Source organism: Physcomitrium patens, chromosome 19 (assembly GCF_059467195.1).
Source record: "Physcomitrium patens ecotype Gransden chromosome 19, ASM5946719v1, whole genome shotgun sequence".
NCBI classification, from domain to species: domain Eukaryota; kingdom Viridiplantae; phylum Streptophyta; class Bryopsida; order Funariales; family Funariaceae; genus Physcomitrium; species Physcomitrium patens.
The window spans coordinates 6,367,962-6,388,664 of NC_143428.1; the positions used below are offsets into that span (position 1 = coordinate 6,367,962).

Sequence of the window (20,703 nt, forward strand, 5' to 3'; positions counted from 1 at the left end):
GTATCTTAGACATTCTACTTTGATTCTTTTAACATAAAACTTGTTAATTCTATAATCTCATCTAATTTGATTCTTTCTTTTTCATTTTAAAGATAATATCCTAATAGAAAGATTGCTCTTCAAAAAAAGCCCAATACATAAAAAATTTGAAAAATTTTGAAAAAAACAAAAAACAAAAAAAAAAAAAAAAATTAAAGATTCTTTTTTGTACAATCAAAATAAAAAGAAGTTCAACAATGGGAACTAAACTTCTTCCAAACCGCCCCACATCCATGCCCAAAAAGGTCTACTCAACTTGACCAAGTCATGGATTCGAAGTTGTAGTGGAAAATGCTCCAGATTATTTAGACTTCGGAGGAAGTGTACGTCGAGTAAGTTGACAATTCCTTCAACCTCCAAAAGCAGCAAAACCTGCAGGAAATACGACTCAGGACCCAATTCCTCCAGAAAGATATATGCCACAAATAGCACATCTTCTCCACAACACAACACAGAATTAGTAAAGCCACATAAGTTATGCAAATGGACACCACTCACTGGTTATACAGTTTACCACCAAAATCATTGGCTTGTCAGATCCATGGCCGATACAGACACTCGTTCCGGTAAACGGTCAGAACAAACCTTTGCAATCTTGCGGCAATGGTCTGTGAATGGACACAATATTCTACTAAGGTGGGCCATGTCTAGAAAACAGACTCTCATGTAGCATCAGTAGGAGTAGGAGTAGGGTGGATTGTTAGCCGAAAACCTGCAGCTTGTTGCGAAGGTTGCAGGTTATGAGGTCTCTCTCTCTGTTTGTCGGTACTATCGTGACCGATCAGACACACGGTGAGGATGGGTTGGAACAATGTGTCTGCAATCATGAAAGGGGGGGCCAGGTGATCCTTGTCCTCGGGAGCGATGCTCTCAGCTCCTGCGGTGGTCTACCGTTGTCTGAGAAAAAGCTAATAAAATTGTTAAAATGGGTTGAATTTGGGTTGATGTCTGCGTTTCGTATTTTTAGTCTTAGAAAAGTTGCTCTAAGTTTTCCCCTGTCGGAGAAGATATGTTCTCTTGCGAAGGTTGCGTCTGCAAAGCGCTGTTTCGGTCGTGAATCCTTGATCGATCGTTGGTTTCGCTTGAGGTGTCTGATTTTTGGTGCTTTTAGCCTCAGCTCTTTGCTGCTAATCCGGATAGTCGCTTGCTTTGGGCGTTGGAGGAGCGGTGTCTGTGATAAGACTTTAGTAGAAGATTCAAACAGAGTTGGGTTCTGGTGGGGTACTTGGATAAAGATCTCACTTGCTGGTGAGCAATAGTGAAGAAAATTAGTAGTCATGTTCCAACGTATACCTACGAAGAAAAGTGACAACTCAAAATATTATGCTGTCCTTGGGGTGGGTAAGGGCGCATCGCCGGATGAGCTTAAGAAGGCGTACAGGAAGGCTGCAATTAAGAACCATCCTGACAAAGGTGGAGATCCAGAGAAGGTAGGGCTACGCTCTATTTGATTCTGAGTAGGACTTGAGTTTTAGCCGTTTGGGATTGTCGACGTGCAGCACAGAAGGTGCAGATGTGAGATGTTGTTATAGATGAACTAAGACGTAGCTTTCTCTCTGCAGTTCAAGGAACTTGCTCATGCATTCCAAATACTTAGTGATCCCAAGAAACGAGAAATATATGATAAATATGGAGAAGACGCTCTTAAAGAGGGAGCTGGTTCAGGAGATGCTGGACTCAATCCGTTTGACATCCTTGACTCGTTATTTGGCGGCGCCGGCGGTAATCCTTTCGGAGGTATGATCGTTTTGGAATTTTCGGTGAACTACTGCATGGAAGTTTTAAGAACATCTGGTTTATGGTCAATTTCATTCAAATTCGCTTTCAGCAGGCTGCGGAAGTAGCAGGGATTTCAGGCGGCAGAAGAAAGAAGAACATGTGGAGAAGACTTCACATCCCTTGAAGGTAACATTGGAAGATCTTTATAATGGAGCAACAAAGAAGGTCAATACATCGAGAAATGTTGTTTGCAGGAACTGTAAAGGGTAAGGCTTGTAATTTTTATTTATGCTTCGTTGAATTCCATAATTGGGAGGTCAAGGATGAGCATGTAAACCTGCCGGTGCTTACCGGTAATCAAGTCAATGTGATTACTGAGTCTGACGTGTGATCTGGTAGTGCTGATCGTTATTCTAGTGGGATGATTAGTACCAATCTGCTCTTAGTTGCTCGGATACTTTGAACTTTGTGATGATTTGTAAGATTGTGATTTCAATTCTTAGAAGTATAGGTTGCTCTTGATTAGTTTGAAGAAATTGAGTACGGTTCCGTGGTGTCCTTCAGAAAATCCGTAAGCTTCTGTCGTGAGGTCACCTAAAACCTGCTGTAATTTTCGCTCGTTTCTTCTGTCTAACCTCAAAATTTCCACTCAAATTCAAAATCAGAACAAGTCGACATGTTTGTAAGAAGTTCATGTCAGAGGTTTTAGATTATTGGCTGATGAATGAGGATTTCACCATAAACTAAGGAACATTCACTGAAGAAACAAAGTCCCTACCCGTGCAAGTCCATACTTAGAGTCATATTTTATTCAATGCAACATCCTTTTAGGGTTTCGACTAACGACACAGCGTTTACTAGTAGGTTTACAGTTCAGACTCATATTTCTGCATCCGCATGTGTGCGACTGGTTTAGTACCCATTGTTTGAAGGCTTAATTCAATTTCATTGGCCACAGCCATCTAGTTTGTTTATCAAAAAAAATTCGCTTTTAATCCTGCAGAACGGGATCGAAGACCGGCTCATCCAGTCGGTGCGCAGAGTGTCTAGGTTCAGGCAGGACGAATTTGATACGCCAGCTGGGTCCCAATATGATTCAGCAGATACAGAGTGTTTGCTCTGGCTGCGGAGGCTCAGGAGAGACTATCAGAGAGGAGGACAAATGTGGACAGTGCAAGGGTCAGAAGCTGTTGCACGAGAAGAAAGTGTGGGAGGTAGTTGTGGACAAGGGCATGAAGCATGGGCAGAAGATTACGTTGCAAGGCGGGTATAACGAGGCGGTATGTAATGCTGTAGGATGTATTTGCGGCTATGTGGGGTTGAATGTAATGTTTGACTCTGGAGAAGGTGGGAGTAAGTTATGTTGATGGGAGTTTTATGTGTAGGAGAAGTTGACGATACGCGTGTTAGGGGCATTGCATTGCGAACATGCAATGGTGACACGTGATTGTCTTTGTTGTGTTGGATATAGCACAAGAAAGCAACAGAAGATGTTGTGTTCGTTTTACAACTGAAGGAGCATCCGGAGTTCAAAAGGAAAGGAGACGACCTGTTTCTGGAGCGCACACTGAGCCTGACAGAAGCTTTGTGCGGTTTCCAGTTTTCTCTGACACACTTGGATGGAAGGCAGCTTCTGATCAAATCAAAACCCGGTGAAATTGTGAAGCCAGGTACTGATTTACAGGAACGAGGATGTACTTGTATTGAAAGTGGCGATGAGGGTCTTGTGGGTTGCAATATGTGATGTGGAGTCTCATTAATCACGGATGGATTTTCACTGACCAAATTGAGGTTCCTCACTGGTGAGTTGGTTGATGGACTTGTTTTTGTCTTCATGGCACGCAGGTCAATTTAAGGCTATCAACGACGAGGGTATGCCGCACTATCAAAGACCTTTTGAGAAGGGTAGGTTATACTTGCACTTCACTGTGGACTTCCCCAAGTCCGGGTCACTGACAATGGATCGATGCGATGCAATTGAGGATATTCTACCACCCAGAGCAGCTGTGATGTTCACGGACATGGAATTAGACGAGTGTGAGGAAACAACTATGATCGATGTAAACATTGAGGACAAGATGAGAAAGGAGGAGGAGCAACAAGAAGAGACAAAGCTTGAGGATGAAGGACCTCGCGTCCAGTGTAATCAACAGTAGGCTCTTCTGAATTTCTTTTTCTTTTTCTTCTTTAGATGTTAAACTTGATGGTACAAAAGTAGCAATGTTTTTGATTCTTACACTTTTTTTGTATCGATCACTTCAGTAAATATTTGAGAACTCTTTTAAGTGAAACAGGGACTGAGTGCAGCAAAAGTCTTCCACTGAAGGAGTGCCCCTCAATCTTAATCTCAATCTTAAACTTTTTCACATTTTATTATTAGCTTAGTCCCCACTCTTGCTTTTTGTGTGGGTATGGTTTTATTTATTTATTGATTCTGGAACAGAATGGGGGTGTACTTGTCTGCCATGAAAAAATGTAAAATCTTACAAGTAGGCTTGGTGTGAGTTGAATGGGCAGAGGACAATAAATTACATGGATTCACTGCGAGATAACATTTACTGATCATTGTTAATCAAATTTAACAAGCATTCTCTCTCTTCCATGTGGATATTGCTTGAGCTCTCTCTACGTTTTATTCCAGCACACGTTATCATACTGCTTGAAGGAAGATCACATTGTGTACATTACACATTATTGGGACATTATTGGAACCATGCAACATTCTTGAGGTCATATCATTTGCAAAATACAGACATCAATTTTTTTCAAGGGGACTTTACATTTAGAAGCCCAGTTTAAAAGGTTATGGTTTGGAAGTTTTATCAAGATTCTTTGTTTAGTGAAAAAAAAAAAAGTCCTTTGGATGCCTTGGCCTTTGGATAGAGAATAAAGTGAAAAGACATAAAGAAATGGATCAATTTTATTTTTATTTTTTTATTGCAAGTCTAAATATGTGAGTCTAAATATGTGAGTTTTTATCTTTTTTATTGCAAGTCTAAATACATCTAAAAAGTTTGAAGAATACAAAAAATAAAATAAAATAAAATAAAAATTATGAAGTTTGAATTATGAAGTATTTTTTGGCATGGCTTTTTCTATTGTTCCCAAAAACAATCTCTTGAAATAGACCCAATAGTAATTTTGGGAAACAACACTATTTAAGTCATGTAAAAAAAAAGAACAACATTCAACTTCATCTTTTCCTCTTAGAACCTTTAGACTTACTTTTCTAAGTATAAAGTCAATTTAATGAGGCTTTTCAAATTTCAAACAATCAAACAATTTAAAAATTGTATTCTCTCACCTTATCTTTTTAAGTACAAAGAAAAAGAATAAAAAGCTATGAGGTAAATGTGAGTGGATTTGATAACACTAATTTCACTTCATTTCAATATTTTATATGATAGAATTCAGAAGATTTTATTTGTTATTTGCATAAAGATAGCCTTCAAAAGAAAAGAAAAATTAAAAAAACAAAATAATTAAGTATAATTGACTTAGTTTCTTAAACAAGCTAATTAGGAAATACATCACTAATAAGTGCATATAGAAGGAAAGGGTTTATCCTAAGAAAGATGTTGAATTTGAGTTTCTTTAGACATAATGTATGTGCAAGAATTACAATGTGTAAGAATATATTATATTATGCATAAATATATTTCGTTGCATCAAGATAGAAAATAGGTTGTTTAGATGCATTCTACTATACATTTTAAAAACAAAAATAAAAATAAATTATGTAAGTGTGTTGTGTTATACCAAAATAATAAAGAATTGTGTAGATTTGTTAAAATGTGCCACACTTCTTAGTTTGTAAAAGTTGAATTATTGATTTTGTAACCCACCACTGATCAGAATTAGGTTGACCTATATGTCAAAAATGGATTGAAGAGAATCTTGTGCTAAAATATTTATATAAATTATGTTTTTGAGCCAAATTGTGTAAAAACACTTGGAACCTCCTCATTTCTATTTTCTTACATGAGTGTTTTTGTTTTTATTTATTTTTATTTTTACACTGAACATAATGAAATGCTTAAGTTATCAGAAATGGGTCTTGTACCTTAATAGCAGTCATCCTTTGTTCAAAGCTTACTGGGCTGTCAGAACTCTCACCGACGGTGGCTGTTTTCATGGATCGAATATTGAAATTTTCTACTTCAGATTCCGAACCAATAGACAACTGCACACCGAGGCATTATTATTCTCTTAACTGTTGCAAACAATCAGGCAGATCGGGTTCACGAAAATGTCTGGAGGCTAGTGACGATCAAGTTTGCGGCCTATCCAATCGTGACATCAAAAAATTACTCGGAATACCTTGCAACCCTCGGAACCATCAGCAACGCGACTTTTTCCCATTCTTAGTGAGTCTCGGGGAAAAGCTGTGCAGAGCTGCAATCTTAATGATAATGAGCCAAAATGAAGCGAGGGATTGAAGTCGGAGGAGACACAGAATCGGCTACAATAATGCGACAGCACTAAATCGGGTTCGAAATCAACGTGATCGGTGATGGCATTCGCCGATGCACCTTCAGTGTCGGCAATGCTGTGACCTGGATGGGTATTTCGCCAAGTCAGCTGATGACATGGAAGCTTACTTGGCTGCATGCCGAGTTGACATCTGTGTCAGACCGTCTCCAACTAGAGAGCTTTTTGGAATACTTTTGGAATACTTGGCGTTGTTGCTTAAAGAAATAAAATGGATATTTTGCTCAATCAGTCGCACTGAAGTTTTTGACAAGCGTATGTTATATCATCCTGAGGGGGATTAATCAGGATTTATTGAACAATGCAAATTGTATCACTAGACAAAAAAAAATTATTGCAAATTCCAGGTTGAAAAATCCTACTATTTAGTTGAAAATTATTACCTGGTTAGTATAATTCATCGAAACCACTGAATATTAGTGCATTAAAAGACTGAAGTTTTTAATTTTTAATGAAATATAATTGAAGCGCAAAAAATGAAATATTTTGACCCCGAAAGTTCTCGAATCTTTTCACACTAAATGCTTCTCAAACATCAATCATGATTTGAATTTTGGAAAAATTAACTTCTTTTCCTGGAAATTTTATCACAATTGCTATTTATGGAAGCTTTCAATTCTGTTTTTGTTTCGAACTTTGAGGAAAAAAAAAAAAAGAAAAAGTGTTGGAAATGCTTTAAATTCAATCAAAATGTTGAGAAGTATGTTGGAAGCACGTGTTTTATTTCTGCTAGTCTTGTCTTGATGAAAACGAAAATGGATTTTCAGTTTTCCTTAAAGGATTTTCAATGTTCCCTTGTGATTATTTTTTTATCTTTAAGAGATAATGTCATTTTCAAACCAACAATGAAGCATTCAAAAAATTTCTTCACATGGGTGGCATTTGGTTTAGTTATTGTATTTTTAATTTTTTTTGTATGCAATAGTAATATGTATTCCAGAAAAAAGCCAACAAGAATTTTGAGCATTGTAGCAAACTATTGAGGCAAAAAACCATGAAGTGATACCAATCATGACAAGGAGAACATCAAACTTTTGGGAACCGCATCAACTTTTTGGGAACGTGGCGCTGAGACCCGAGTTGAAGCCCGGATCAGAAGCAAAAGTGAAAATACCCGGTAGCATGCGACAGAGAACCGGATCCCAGGATTTAGATACCCGCCAAAGCAAGACGAACTCAAATGAGTCCAGCTTCTGAGTCCAGTGCGCCAACCCGGGACTCTTCCTCCGTCACCAGTTGTGAAGCTCACCCTTGACACGGAGGTCCCAGTGATGGTTGAGAATACTTGCTAGGGTTTTCTACTGCATCCCATGTCGATGCAATCGCTCGTGGGCGCAGGTTTGTGGTAGACTATCAAATCGAAACAGCGTATTCGTTGCTGTCTTCCAACGCCTGTAGTTTTTCTTTTTTTTCCTTCCACATGGTTTTCTGATGCATGGGCGAAAGCCTTGGAGCGGTGAGACGATGTTCGCAAGATGTCTCTCCTTCCTCACCTGCATAATTTGGAGATGAAAATGGGGCGAGCAATTAACTCGGCGATGTGGTGAGCGGGGAGGGAGGCACGGTGGCATTGATCGATCTTAATTACTATTGTTTTGATTGTTTCTTTTCTGTTGTGAAAGAGGACGGGTATTTAGGTGGGAGAGTGATGCAGTGGTGGAAGATGGCGTGAGCAGTGGATTCGAGTGTCTGATGTGAGGTTTTCGTAGAGAGAATTGTCGTGGAGGTGCAGAGTTTGCACCTGCATTGGGGGTATGAGAAGAGTTAGGGCATAAGTTAGAGTGGGGACTGGTGAGCTTGGGATTTGAAGAGGCTGACACCATGTCTCTGCTCAAGCTCTTATTTGATATCCCCGAGGCGGGAGGCGAATCCAATTTCACTGTGGAAGAGCAGGAGGAGTTGATGGCCTTTGAACATAACCTTGATGATCATCTGGTGGGTAATTTCGCATTACCTGCCACTGATGACCAACTTAACTTTTTACAAGGGGCTGGGTTGCAAACTGAAGCTTCTCTGGAATCAGTCCAGGATCGTGTGGTCTTTCCTGTTGCTTATGGAACGCACAACAGACATGAGGTTGACTCGAATCACGGGGCTGGAGTAGGGAAAGAGGTTTTGCCGCTGATGAGCATGGTTATCGCTTTAGAAAATGGGCATGAACTTGGCAGCTCAACGATTGATCATGTCACACAGGAACTCTCTGGTATTGTTGCTCCTAGGACACAAGAGCCTGTTTCTCTTGAACAGGATTCTGTACCCCTTAAACCCCTGGTCCCTGTTCTAGCTACTCCTCCAGAGAACACTGCTTGCTCTGTGACCTTGGAGCCTGCTTTGGTTACTCTTGAGAATGCTCAAGTTTTGGAGCTTGCTGTTAATTCCCTCCAGAAGGACGCCTCGTCCAAGAAGGACCATACTAGCTTAAAGCATCAGGAATCTGGGAAGGCTGTGTGGATAAAGGTACGAGCTGTATTTAAGCGTTACGAGTTAACATTTCTTTACTTTCAGTGTTAGAGGAAGCATCAAGGTTGCCGCCGATAAATTTAAGTTGTGAATTTTGTCTCGCGAGTATTATATAATAGTGCATACTCTATACAATGAAATGCTTGGTCGATCACCTTCCTCACCTGTTCCATCATGAATTTATTGAGCATGAAAGCAGGTTACCGAGTTATGACTGAGTTTTCTACCTTCGTTTTCATCATAAAATTCTGCATATTGTTCTCCTTTAAGTCTGATATAGGTATTTTCTTATTGCAGTGGAGAGGAAAATGGCAGGCAGCCATCCAGGTTAGAGTGGAAGACTGCAGAGTAGCAACTTTGAAGGCTATGCCTACGTATAGGAAAAAAGAATACGTTCCCATTTATCTGCTCACCAACCGAACATATATTTGGATAGATGCACAAAATATATGCGATATCAGCCAAAATCCGGAGCCTCTGGTAACAGGACTTCATAGTGATTGGCTTCGTCTGGTGGTCGATACCGGGGCACCAAGACGACGTACATTTTTGAGTTTGGGGTGGGAAATGCTTGATATAAGCGACCGACTCCACATATTGGTGATTTTCTTCAGTATACCACGTGCACCTTACGTAATTGTCACTTGAATTACACTTTTACCAAAATACTGACATTCCAACACCCTTTTTACAGATTTTCATGCAGGTTCTAATATCTAGTTTGCTGGAACAGGGGGTGGTTGAAAGAGCACGATATGTAAGTGCTTGGAAAGAGTTTGCTAGGGAGGCAACTGAAGCAACCAAGTACTCAGAACTGGGGTCACTGTTAGTTCGTATACATGCTGTAAGCACTTCAATGACCCTTTGTTGCATTTGACCATTTTTTTTTTTTTTTTTTTTTTTTTTTTTTTTCCTCCCTTCAAAATGGATTTGTAATGCTTCATGGAGTCAGTAAGAAACTCTTATAATTTTTTTTCATTTCACACTAACCTTTGCATCGAAATACAAAACCTAGTAGCAGTTATTCTATATTGGCTGTGGGACTTTCGGCCGAACGTAGTTGGTGTAACCAGTTGTACAGTGGTTAGGAGCACTCAGCAAAGAGGTATGACCGGCATGCATAGCATAGCGTATTGTCACAGAAACATGCAACAAAGATTTATCGATGCATTCCTCATTTAAACCCACTATTCAGTAATGTTTGTTTTCGACATGCCCTTGCTCTAACCTGGATAAGTCAATCGTAGCGGTAACACTGTTGCACAATTCATGGTATTGCGACATAAATGTGCCCACCTTGTATACTTCAGAAGTTAGAGATGTTGGACGCGCTCAGGAACGAACTAGTGATAGCGTTTAGTCTTTTAAAAGGAACCGACTAGAAAGGGTGCAGGCCTAAGACGAAATCTCTGAAATTACTAAATTGACCCTTCCACTTCTCATGATTGTCTAAAACATACCTTTAGTTGCGCTACCTCCCTTTGGCGAACACACTCTGGATCTGGACTATTTTGCATCAATGGTTACTCGTCATATATGTGCGTGAAAATAAAAATGATACCACATTCTGCCCCAGTATTCTATATGATACATCGTGTGTTGAATTCTTGTGAAAGAGATTATAACTGTTAGGTACGTCTGAATAGTATGATGTTTGCACAGGTCTTGCTATTTCAAGTTTTCCAAGAACGTAAAATCATATTGCAGCATAGTTTACATGGAGTTGTGTGCAGGTGGTTGAGCCAGTTTACGTACGACAGTCTTGGGTTAAGAAACGTCTGAGCGCATGGACAGAAGAATGTATTAAAGCTGGTACAGCGGCAGCTGTTGAGAAACTGACAAAGGTTTGTGGCTTTTTTTGGTGTTTTTGTTTTTGTTTTTGTGTCAAGCGTACTGAGAGTCTTTAGTTCTTGCTTAGATGTTTCCAGTGAATCCACTGGTTATCGGTTTCAGCATATACTCCAAATTTCCTTAGTAGAATTATGGGTTTAGAACGAGAAGACCAAAATGAAGATCTGATTTACGTGTGCATAATGGTTGTGTTAGTCAATCACATTGTCAAGGTCATCAAACTTTTTATGGAATGATAATTTTTTAAGGCGTTACAAGGAGAATGCGAAACATTTTTAGACCTTACCGTTTGGATTCACATTATTTTTTTCACTTCATCCCTGGCTGTTGTGTTCAAAATAAACTTGTTTGCTGCTATGTTGAGTGTCAGTGAGTGCATATTTAGCTATTGCCTTATTATTTGTCCACCATTGAAGGTAATATTGGGCCTAATAGAGTTTCGTGCATGAGATCCACACCCACTTCCTATTATTTGTCCTTTATTTGAATTTTTTTCCCTTCACTTTTGACAGGAATGTATAAGAGTTATCCTTTGGGATGAGGCAGCAACTCTTTGGGAGGCTCCTGAGCAACCTGTGCTTGATCCAGGTTGGACAGACTGGAAAGGCCCGGCTTTTGACGAGCTGACGTTACCTGAGGATGACATTCCTGTGCCAGCTGACAAGACGTCCAGACCTTTTTCCTCTTTATCGATAACTCCAAGTCCAGCCCAAGAGAAACAATACACCGGAGCCAAGCGTGGTCGCAAACCAAAGGATAGAAGTGTCCAATCACAACATCTGGCTTCTGCTACACGCGTGACTACTAGAAAGCAAGTCAAAGTTGAGACGCGTAACGACGCGGGCCCCTCATCGTCTGCTGCCATGGTTTGTGCCTAATTCACTTTCTTAGAGTTCATTAAGCATCACTTAACTATAATTCATGCATTTGGGTTCAAACCTGACAGTTATTTTATTTTATTTTATTTTATTTTATTTATTTATTTTATTTATTTTATTCATGTCTTTCACCATAGCTGCTCCAAGTAAAACAGCACGTGAAGTTGCATATAAATGTTTTAAAAACAATTTCCGACTCATTGAATTTCCACACAATCTTCAAGATTTAACAAGGCGATGCACTAATACATTCTAGCACAAACATGTAAGTGCTGAAAAAGTAGAATGTGGTTCTGGGCACAGGAATATTGTCCAGCTGCATCAGAGCTTGTTGCTCTTTGTTTTCAAACACTAGCTTTTTCTGTGGATGCTACAAAATCAGAGTTTGTTGTTGATCACACATCTGAAACCAAAGTTGTAGCCTCAGAATTGCAGTTGACGGGCCAAGGAAGTGGTGTTAAGTTATGCCACGATGGTTTTTTAAACTCGTCGTCAAAGACTTGGAAATGGAAGTTTAAATCAGATGCCTGGGGTTGCTCAGCTTATCTCAAAAATAAGAAGAGAAGGTGCCCTCGGCAGGCAATGAAAGGGATGTATTGTGAAAAGCATCAAGGCTTGTCCAAAAGCCTTTTCGTTGCTGATTCTTCTTTGGAGCCCAGTAATTTGTGCATGGCACGTTATTGGCTAGAGAACCGACGTTGTGCGAATTCTGTTGTTGAGGGAAGCTATCATTGTGTAATGCATGCTGATTGCCGACCGCCTAAGTCGGAGGATTGTGATAGATTCCTGTTGAGTGCCAGAAAAGACGGTTTGAAGTGAGAAAATGATAAAGTTGTGATGGCAAAGCATTTGCGGTGCGCTGGTGTTACTGTACAGGGTACTCTGCCTACGCACTCGATGAAGAATGTCCAAAACTACTCTACCGATCATGCTGAGAAGACCCCAGATCAAGTAGGAGGTAACACTTTCGCTACACCAGTAAAAGATGATGGTGCGGTGGTGAAAATAGAGCAACTCAACCCCCAACTATCTGATCGGCGAACTCAAAAACATCTAAAAGGTGCAGCTTCTAATGGCAATGGAGGTTCTAAAATTAGTGGGCTTTCGACGGACCCGATCAATGACAAGAATTTAAGCAGACTTGTTGCTAATATGAGCGTGAGGGAAAAGAGGAGCTTTATCAAAGCACGAGAACTGCTCTGCCAATACATGAATGAAGGATTGTCCCTGCGTGAAGGTCTGTATCCACTGAACGGAGTTGTATCCTGAAAGCTTGGATGCTGCATTGTGATAGATTCAAACTTGTTGAGAGTATGCATTTCACCGGATATTTTTGTTGGATCTCTTAACCCTTTTGCGATTTTTTTCCTTTTGTGTTACCTTGATTTGGGTTAATCTTTTTTGAATAACAGTTAGCCCTTACCGTTCTTTGCTTCGGTCCATGATGTGATCAATAGTCGCGTTCTAGGTGAAGACTTATACTATATGTACATTTGCTTTATTAAAATTGTTTATAAAGCTTTGAGATCCTGGCAGAACGTTGAAATTGACTATTCTGTGGCGGCGACTGATATTTTAGTATGTGCTTCCAGAAGGAAACGATGGAGCACAGTGCAATCAGATGATAGACTCTATTATTGATGAATTTGCAAAGGACTTACTCTCTGGAGAGATGTTGCTGAAAATACTCGCATCAGAAAAGGATAGACTAGCTAAGATCGTGTTGGAAGGTGGTTTAGTCAGCAGAAAAAGCTCAAATATTATTTGGGATGTTGGTTTGTCTGGTTCTCATTCTGGAGAATTTTGGAAGCCAGAGGTGAAAACAGTATCAAATGATGCTAGTGCTTGGCAGTCGACACCGTCTCCTGTACAGGTTTGTTTCATGATTTGTAGAACTCTCTGCAGGATCATGTGATTGATAGTACTTCATTCTTGTCGTATCTATTCACATTCCAAGACTGGATGCTTCAAGCCAGGTTTTTATTTTTTATTTTTTTTATTTTTAAATCTTTCTGATAGTTTTGATTTATTTCTCCGCAGATTGGAGACAAAGGAGCTTGCCGCGATACTAGGTATTTATGTTCTTTATGTGGTCAGAACTTTGAGCAGTTATGTGTGCTCGGAAAGCATTGGAAGGAGCAGCACAAGCGGGAGGCGAGACTGTTTGAAAAATGTCTACTCTGTCGTATTTGTGACAAGAGTAATGCGATGTTCAGGAATAAAACAAGTGTTACGAGACATTTGAAAAAAACTCATCCAAATGTTTCAATGTCCTCGCAAGCTTGGTCAGTGTGTTTGATGTGTGACAAGGAGTACTTGGACTTTGATCACTTATGGCAGCATGTGGAGGATCAGCACCACAATCAGTGGAGTAACCCCGACTTTGCAAGGCGAGTGAAATCCACGCTGAAGCCACGCATGGGCCAAAAACGTAGTTTTTATTGCGAAACTTTCAATACATTGTGGGAAGTCAAACAACACAAACAAATTTTACATAGGGGTCCGGAGCTTTTGCGCTCTGGTACGAAAAGGAATTTTGATGCAATGAACAGTATGGTGACCGCAAACGATTCTAAGAGGGTTGACGTGATGCCGGCTAAGGACACGTATAAATACAGTTGTCGGTACTGTCCAATGAAGTTTCCAGTTCTTCCGGACCTGGGACGCCATCATCGAACTAAACATAAAGACAAAACGGATGAACTTGTTAAAGATCAGTTTCCCACCAACGGCATGCCATCTGTGCAAACGAGAAAGACGAAACACGAAGAAACGAGGGGTGACTGGCATCCTGTTCCTACAGGGAAAGGAGGTGACAGGGATGATAATGGGAAGAAATGGAGATATCGTGCAAGAGCTAAAGCCAAAAATGCAAGTAGAGGGAGATCTGTTTCTATGAAAAAGCGATCAGGTGGAGCAGAAGCAATTTTGCAACGCATGAGAGCCGTAAAGCAAGTTTTGAAGGAACAGAAGAAGAAACGGTCTCTTCGTAAGAGGGATAGAAAAGCAGAAAGTGCACGAAGATTAGCGAAGCTTGCCGGTATTAGTGGTACACTAACCCCAGCCCCTGCTCGTGTCACGACCACAGATGCGAATAGGTTTAAGTGCCGATTTTGTGGAATGAGGTTCGCTTTGTTGCCAGACTTGGCCCAACATCATCAAGTTGAACATTCCGCCGTCAAGCAGGCATTTATAGCCAATGGCCGTGGAGAGTGTCAGACAGGGATTTACACCCTAACCAATGATGGAATAATTGGCCCATTACAAGGTGAATTGTTGAATCGCGTCCCAACAGCAAAGAGTTGTTGGAGGTTGCTCGCAGTACCTGCTGTAAGGATTGGTTTTTTAATGAACTTGGCAAGAGGTATGCGTATCTGCCACCAAGGCTATTTGTGAAGGCTGTACATCTTTGTAGTGAAGCAAAATTAGAGATTCGTTGGCACCAAGACAAATATTTGTGCCCGGATGGCTGCAAGACTTATGGTGCAATACAACCAGTGCCAAGTTTGGAAATTGATCGGAGTGCACTTGCAAAATCATCTTCAAATGCTTGTGCAGGTAATGTGCAGATTTCTCAATTGCTTTTGTCATTTATTATATTATTTATGGAGCTGGGTTATCTATTTATTGGGTCTGCTCGAAGGGTCACAACCTTGCACAATGATTTCAACCAATAAGTGTCATCATTGAGACCACTAGTTTTCTATGGTGGATATCTTTTCATCGTCTGCTAGTTATCTCTAGCATATGCATGCCTTGGAGCACCTTGTGGCATGCAGTGTATGGATGGAACGGTGTGGGGTTTGGCGCACTGGGGGGAATGAGATGTTGACAGCATTTTCATTAGGAAACCATTTAGAGCTTGTGTTGTTCATTCAGGTGATGGGAAGGGTCATGCAGTGGGTGCACTAGATCTGTTGCCTTCAAGCAAGAATGCTTTTTTAAACAGTGTGCTCCCATCTGGAGACTTAAGTAATGGATTGGAGAAAGTACCTATTCGTTGTGTGATGGATGGAGATGTAATGAAGCCTTTCACGTGTTCGTTGTGTACGGATGGTGGAAGCTTGACATCTCCAGCAAACAATTAACCCTGGAATAACTTTGTGTACATAACTCAAAGGCACCTTGACCCTTCATTAGGTCTGGATACGAAGGTTTGTGTCTCCATCCCTTGTGCAGTGTCCCTGTCTGTTTGAGTGCATCTCTTGCGAGGACTGAGGTACCATAAGGAGAAGTTTGTATCTTTTTTGACGGACGAATTCGGCATTGGTTGTACAGAACTCTCAAGTGGGATGCTCATGCACTGAAGATGAGTGCTCGGCGTCCACCTGCGACCATATGTCCATGTTTGACACTGATAATACTGAAGCCTTCACTATTGATGGGAAATTCATTAGAGGCCAATTTCCTTATGATGAATTCGGCCGCATTATTCTTGATGTAAGTTTCATTTCCTTTGATACTTCATTTTTGATGTGAGAATCATATTTCGTAGCATGTTCAGAACAACATTGGCTGGAATTTCAGATGCTAATACCAGTCCTTTGTATTCACATATGCTGAATGTTAGCTAGTGCAGACCCCATGCGCTTCTCCTTTGTTGTCTATGATCAGCATGCATTTGGCAGGTGGGATATATGGTTTATGAGTGCAATTCCAGCTGTCAGTGTAAAGATCCGTGCCGCAATCGTGTCCTACAAAAGGGTGTTCATTTGAAACTCGAAGTTTTCATAAGTCCACACAAGGTAATGTTCTCTGCTTACAGTCGTTTCTGTGCGATTGGATAAACAATTTCAATATTAATAAATCGGACTAAATACTGGAGCCAGATTGATCGACAAAGGGTTGAGGGGTTCGGGTTATTGTGACGGGTTTGGTTTGGTGCAGGGCTGGGGTGTGCGAGCAGCTGAGGCCATTTCAAGGGGTACATTTGTGTGTGAGTATGTAGGAGAGGTCCTCAACGATTCAGAGGCAAATAAAAGAGGAAAGAGGTGATTGTCAACAAATACTGTCCAACCTTGTGGTTACAGTAGCACGTGATACTACCAAAATGATTTCATACCTTCGCTGTCAATTTTAGTGGTTCTTACTTCCTTGTAATTGTGTTTATGTAGGGCACTTGTGCTCGATGATTTATTTGTGTCTTTGAGAGAATTGACAAAGAGGACCTCGTGGAAGTACTAATGGATTTATATGCACCAGATATGATCAAGTGGGTTGTAGTTATTTGTACAACATTGATGCACATCTGGATGTAGTCGGTGTAAAGTCTATTTCAAAGCCCTTTGTAATTGATGCAACTAAATATGGAAACGTTGCTCGATTTATCAATCATGGGTGAGTTGTTGTAAGTTTGTCGAGTTATTTTAATACCCCTTAAGAAAATCAAGTTCTATTCTAATAGCCTTTTAAATTTGTTCACAAATAATGATATAATAATCAGAGTCATGACTTGGTGCTCACCAAAACCGCCTTTCAACCCTTGAAATGGCTCAAGTTTTCCGTTTAGCATGTCACGAATTGATGCAGTCTTATGTAAAATGAGTCTAGGAAACGCATTGATAACAGCAGATCCTTTGTATATGTGAATCAACCTTCTGAATGTGTTTTGTTGAATGCAGTTGTGAACCAAACTTGATCAACTACGAGGTTCTTGTTGAAAGTCTGGACTGTCAATTAGCACATATTGGTTTTTTCGCCAAACGCGATGTAAGTTGTGCTTCTGTACTGGCATTATGATACGGGCGAGGCGTTGGATGTTTAAATTGTGCATAATCAAGTGAACCGACAGTATAGTTAAAGAAAGGACCTACTTTTCTTTGTGTGTCGATTTGAGTTGACCAAGTTCTAATATCTTCTAGCTCATCTTGAATCAGCTTCAAACTGCAGCGTTCTGAATCTTGTTCTTGTTTTTTGTCTTAGATTGCACCGGGGGAGGAGCTTGCATATGACTTTAGGTATAAACTACTTCCTGGAAAGGGTTGTCCTTGTCAATGCGGGTCTTCAAAATGGCGCGGTAGGCTTTACTGAAAACCTTAGTTCTACAAAAATGCTGAAGACTGGACGGCTTCAAGACTCGCATCTAAATTATTTTGGCTGAAAATTCTGTTCCCTGAGTTAAAAACAAGCCATCGAAAATTCTGAGATTTAGTTTGTTTCGTCTATCTTTAACGCGCAAGTAAGTAATTATTTTTGGTTGATCGAATTCAGATGTGGTAGGATTTAGGAAGAGAAACTTTCGTTTGTAGGTAAATACTATGGACTGTGTCAGTAACCATGCCGTGCTATTGCATTAATCATCTCCAAGTGCCGCACTTCAATATTGTTGAAGTACAATTAACTAGATAGTGCCCGAGTAGAATTTCTTCGCTTATGTGAGATCCCAAGTAAATGACAATATATGTTGCACTGTATGCTTGCAGAATTGTGCTCTAATTACCCAGTTCACACTTTCCAGGGGTTTGTCTATTTAGCGTTGCATACAGTTTGATGGTAGTGCTTTTCACACCTGAATGATACATTATATAGTGGAAAACACTACATAGGCTGGAATGATTCAACTTGATTCCAACATATGTTGTCATTTCCTAAAATTAACGTGAACTATTTTTTTACTTCCTGTCCTTGAAATAGTTGTTTATTGAAGATACATCAATGAGATTTTCTCGTAGCTCTCTTTGGCAGTTCCAGATTTTTACATGGATTCATCTTGGTTCAATTCCAAAAACACAGCTTTCCAAAGCACAAAGTATAAATTAGATATTATAACATATTGCCAGAAATTCATCTGTCTTATGCTTGCTGTATTGAAATCCACAAGAACCAGCCATGGTGTTCTAACTATATTGATTGACAAGGTAAACCTACCAAAAGATTTTCTTTTCTTCATTGTTTGTTTTTAAAAAAAAGTTTGAACCTAAGTCTCATTTATTGGAATATATATAGAATTAAATAAAAAGGAATTGATATTTCCATTCAGAGTTTTAATCTTTACACACAAAATTGTGTGGTACATGTTATAATGCCATTGTTATTTATTAATATATATATATATTTTTTTTGTGACTTGTTTCACTTCAAAAGCAACTTTATTTGGACATTTTAGAAGAAAAATTTGGGCTCTCCTAAAACCTTTGCCTAGTGAGTTGTAGTAAAGGCACAAGTATTGGACCTTGTTGCCAACAAATATAAAAGGTTGCCTCATTGGGACAATGATCAAAACAAAATTACCGTAGAACAAGTCATAAAACAACAACAACAATGGTGATGTGGTAGGTGAGACATAATGTTAGGTAGAAATAGTAAAACTTTGGGAGTAAATATTAATTTTAAAAATAAAATTATAAACATTATTCAAGATATATTGATAGGTGTTTGTTATGCATATCACAATGACATAAAGTTATTTTGTATGTTATATACTTTTGTTGATAATATTTTTTATAAGTACTTTAATAATCAAAATTATAAAAAAGTAAGTAGCATACTACTTATATGTATAATATGATTTTTTTAGAGATAATTTATTACAAAATCTAACTTGGATTTAAAATAAATTATATTAGAATTTTAATTTTATATATATATATATATATATATATATATATTTATTTATTTATATTTTAAATTGATTTGAACGTATATTATAATTAAACATTATTTTAATTACTAATTGCAAATTCTAATATATTTAAAAGAATGAAACTTGTATATTTGTTGCTAAGATCTTTTCTATCATCTACAAAAGTGAATATTGCTAGAATTGTTATTTTGAAGATACTTGTAATTATTAAACAATTTTTTAGTTTAGAATGGATTTTTATTAGTATCATTTAAACTTTAATGTAAAGATACAATAAAACATATGTAAATATGTCACTACATTATAATCCAAAAGCTCAAATTTCATTACTTGTTTTTTGTGTGTTTTTGTTTGTACAATAAAATTGTTATGTGCTTATTAATGTAAGTAATTATTTTAGAATACTTTTGTAAAAATTTTATATATAATTATAACATAAGAAGTGATACATCTTATTTTCTATCTTTAATAATTTTAAACAATGCTAAACTTAAATTACTTAGTTATACTAAAAATTTGGCTAAAAACTTATACATGCTTTTAGATAGTTTAATAAAGAATTTTTATAATATAAAGAATAGAATTTACATCGCTATTGAGTAGCAATAATTTTGTCTCATTATCTTCATACCATATATCTAATTGGCTTGGATGTAGAATTTGCAATCTATACCAAAATTGCATTATAAAGTTTTAACAAAAATATTTAAGAATATTTCTTAAGATTGAGGTCTTCTATAAAGTAGTTGTCATCCTTGTTTTTTCTCACTCATGTTAAAGATTGCAACAAACTCACATAAATTATATAAAGTAGTGACTATGTTTGCTAGCAAATACCAAAATTAATCCTTAGAGTCATTTTTGCACTATCATTTTTATATTCTATTGCTGAAAAAGTAATAATACTTCGCCATTGAATATACACTACATTTACAATATCTCAAACAAGATTAAATCAAAAAATGAGTTACTTTTGCAAGACATACTAAAAGGTTGAAGCTTATTATTACAACAATTCTAAAGTTTATAGAAAATTCTAATATATTTGATATAATGGCAAGAAAAAATACATAGATTTTATTCAATATTATGTCAAAATTATATTTTTAATATTTTAGTATTTCTTTGGTCTTGTAAAATCTAAAAAATAATTTTTACAATCAAAGATCATATAACCTTTACGTATTTAAACAAGAATGGTTTTTTTTATTAATTATTTTTGTTAGAAGATTAAAAAAAGTTGTTCTTTTGCAAGCTAATAGAAATAATTTGATAAAAGAGACTTATTTCATACTCCTAAACTCTTTGCCATAATTTAAATTCTTAAAAATATAAAATATTAATTATACAATTTTTAATATACAAAATATATAATTATAATCAATTTATAGGCCTAATTTTATTTCAAAAGATTGACTACTATCACCTTGTATTAAATAAGTCAAATTATGGTGGATTCTTTCTAATTCTATTCAAGTTCTAGAGACTTTATTTTTTTATAAAAAATTAAAGGTTGAGAGCTTCTACTTATTTTAATAAGTTGAATTAGAGTTGAAAAAATATGGTCTTAATATATATATTTTTGTAGAAGAACTAAATTTAATAGACCAAGTGGTGTGGCCATAGCTGGAGAACATGGGAAGTGATCAGGATTGGTTGTAGTATGGTTGTTGTAGATAGTTA

General features: G+C 38.0%; 1 protein-coding gene and 1 pseudogene across 3 annotated transcripts; both read left to right on the plus strand.

Annotated features, from left to right (window-relative positions):
* Positions 1-841: 841 nt before the first annotated feature.
* LOC112295826 (dnaJ protein homolog) lies at positions 842-4,049 on the plus strand. Of its 2 annotated transcripts, none has more exons than XM_024547809.3 (6): positions 842-1,469; positions 1,602-1,776; positions 1,871-2,024; positions 2,762-3,038; positions 3,230-3,428; positions 3,604-4,049. In XM_024547809.3, the coding sequence occupies exons 1-6, from the start codon at positions 1,317-1,319 to the stop codon at positions 3,912-3,914; spliced, it is 1,269 nt and encodes a 422-aa protein (XP_024403577.1). In that variant the 5' UTR covers positions 842-1,316; the 3' UTR covers positions 3,915-4,049. The 2 variants fall into 2 exon arrangements, with proteins under 2 accessions (XP_024403577.1, XP_073384923.1); XM_073528822.2 differs by having other exon boundaries at positions 953-1,469; positions 1,868-2,024.
* A 3,423-nt stretch (positions 4,050-7,472) lies between these two features.
* Positions 7,473-17,873, plus strand: LOC112296053 (histone-lysine N-methyltransferase SUVR5-like; annotated as a pseudogene). Its single transcript, XR_016498600.1, has 15 exons — positions 7,473-8,706; positions 9,007-9,309; positions 9,443-9,553; positions 10,443-10,553; positions 11,073-11,426; positions 11,742-12,675; positions 13,031-13,311; positions 13,479-14,996; positions 15,318-15,592; positions 15,717-15,878; positions 16,067-16,183; positions 16,326-16,429; positions 16,641-16,775; positions 17,060-17,147; positions 17,361-17,873. The product of XR_016498600.1 is annotated as a histone-lysine N-methyltransferase SUVR5-like (transcript).
* Positions 17,874-20,703: the final 2,830 nt, after the last annotated feature.

Bases quoted from the DNA above. Each gene is read 5' to 3' on its own strand.
- LOC112295826 (XM_073528822.2), top strand. From the start codon at position 1,317: ATGTTCCAACGTATACCTACGAAGAAAAGTGACAACTCAAAATATTAT. The intron at 1,777-1,867 runs GTATGATCGTTT...ATTCGCTTTCAG, and splicing joins CGGCGGTAATCCTTTCGGAG to CAGGCTGCGGAAGTAGCAGG. The intron at 2,025-2,761 runs GTAAGGCTTGTA...TTAATCCTGCAG, and splicing joins GTTTGCAGGAACTGTAAAGG to AACGGGATCGAAGACCGGCT.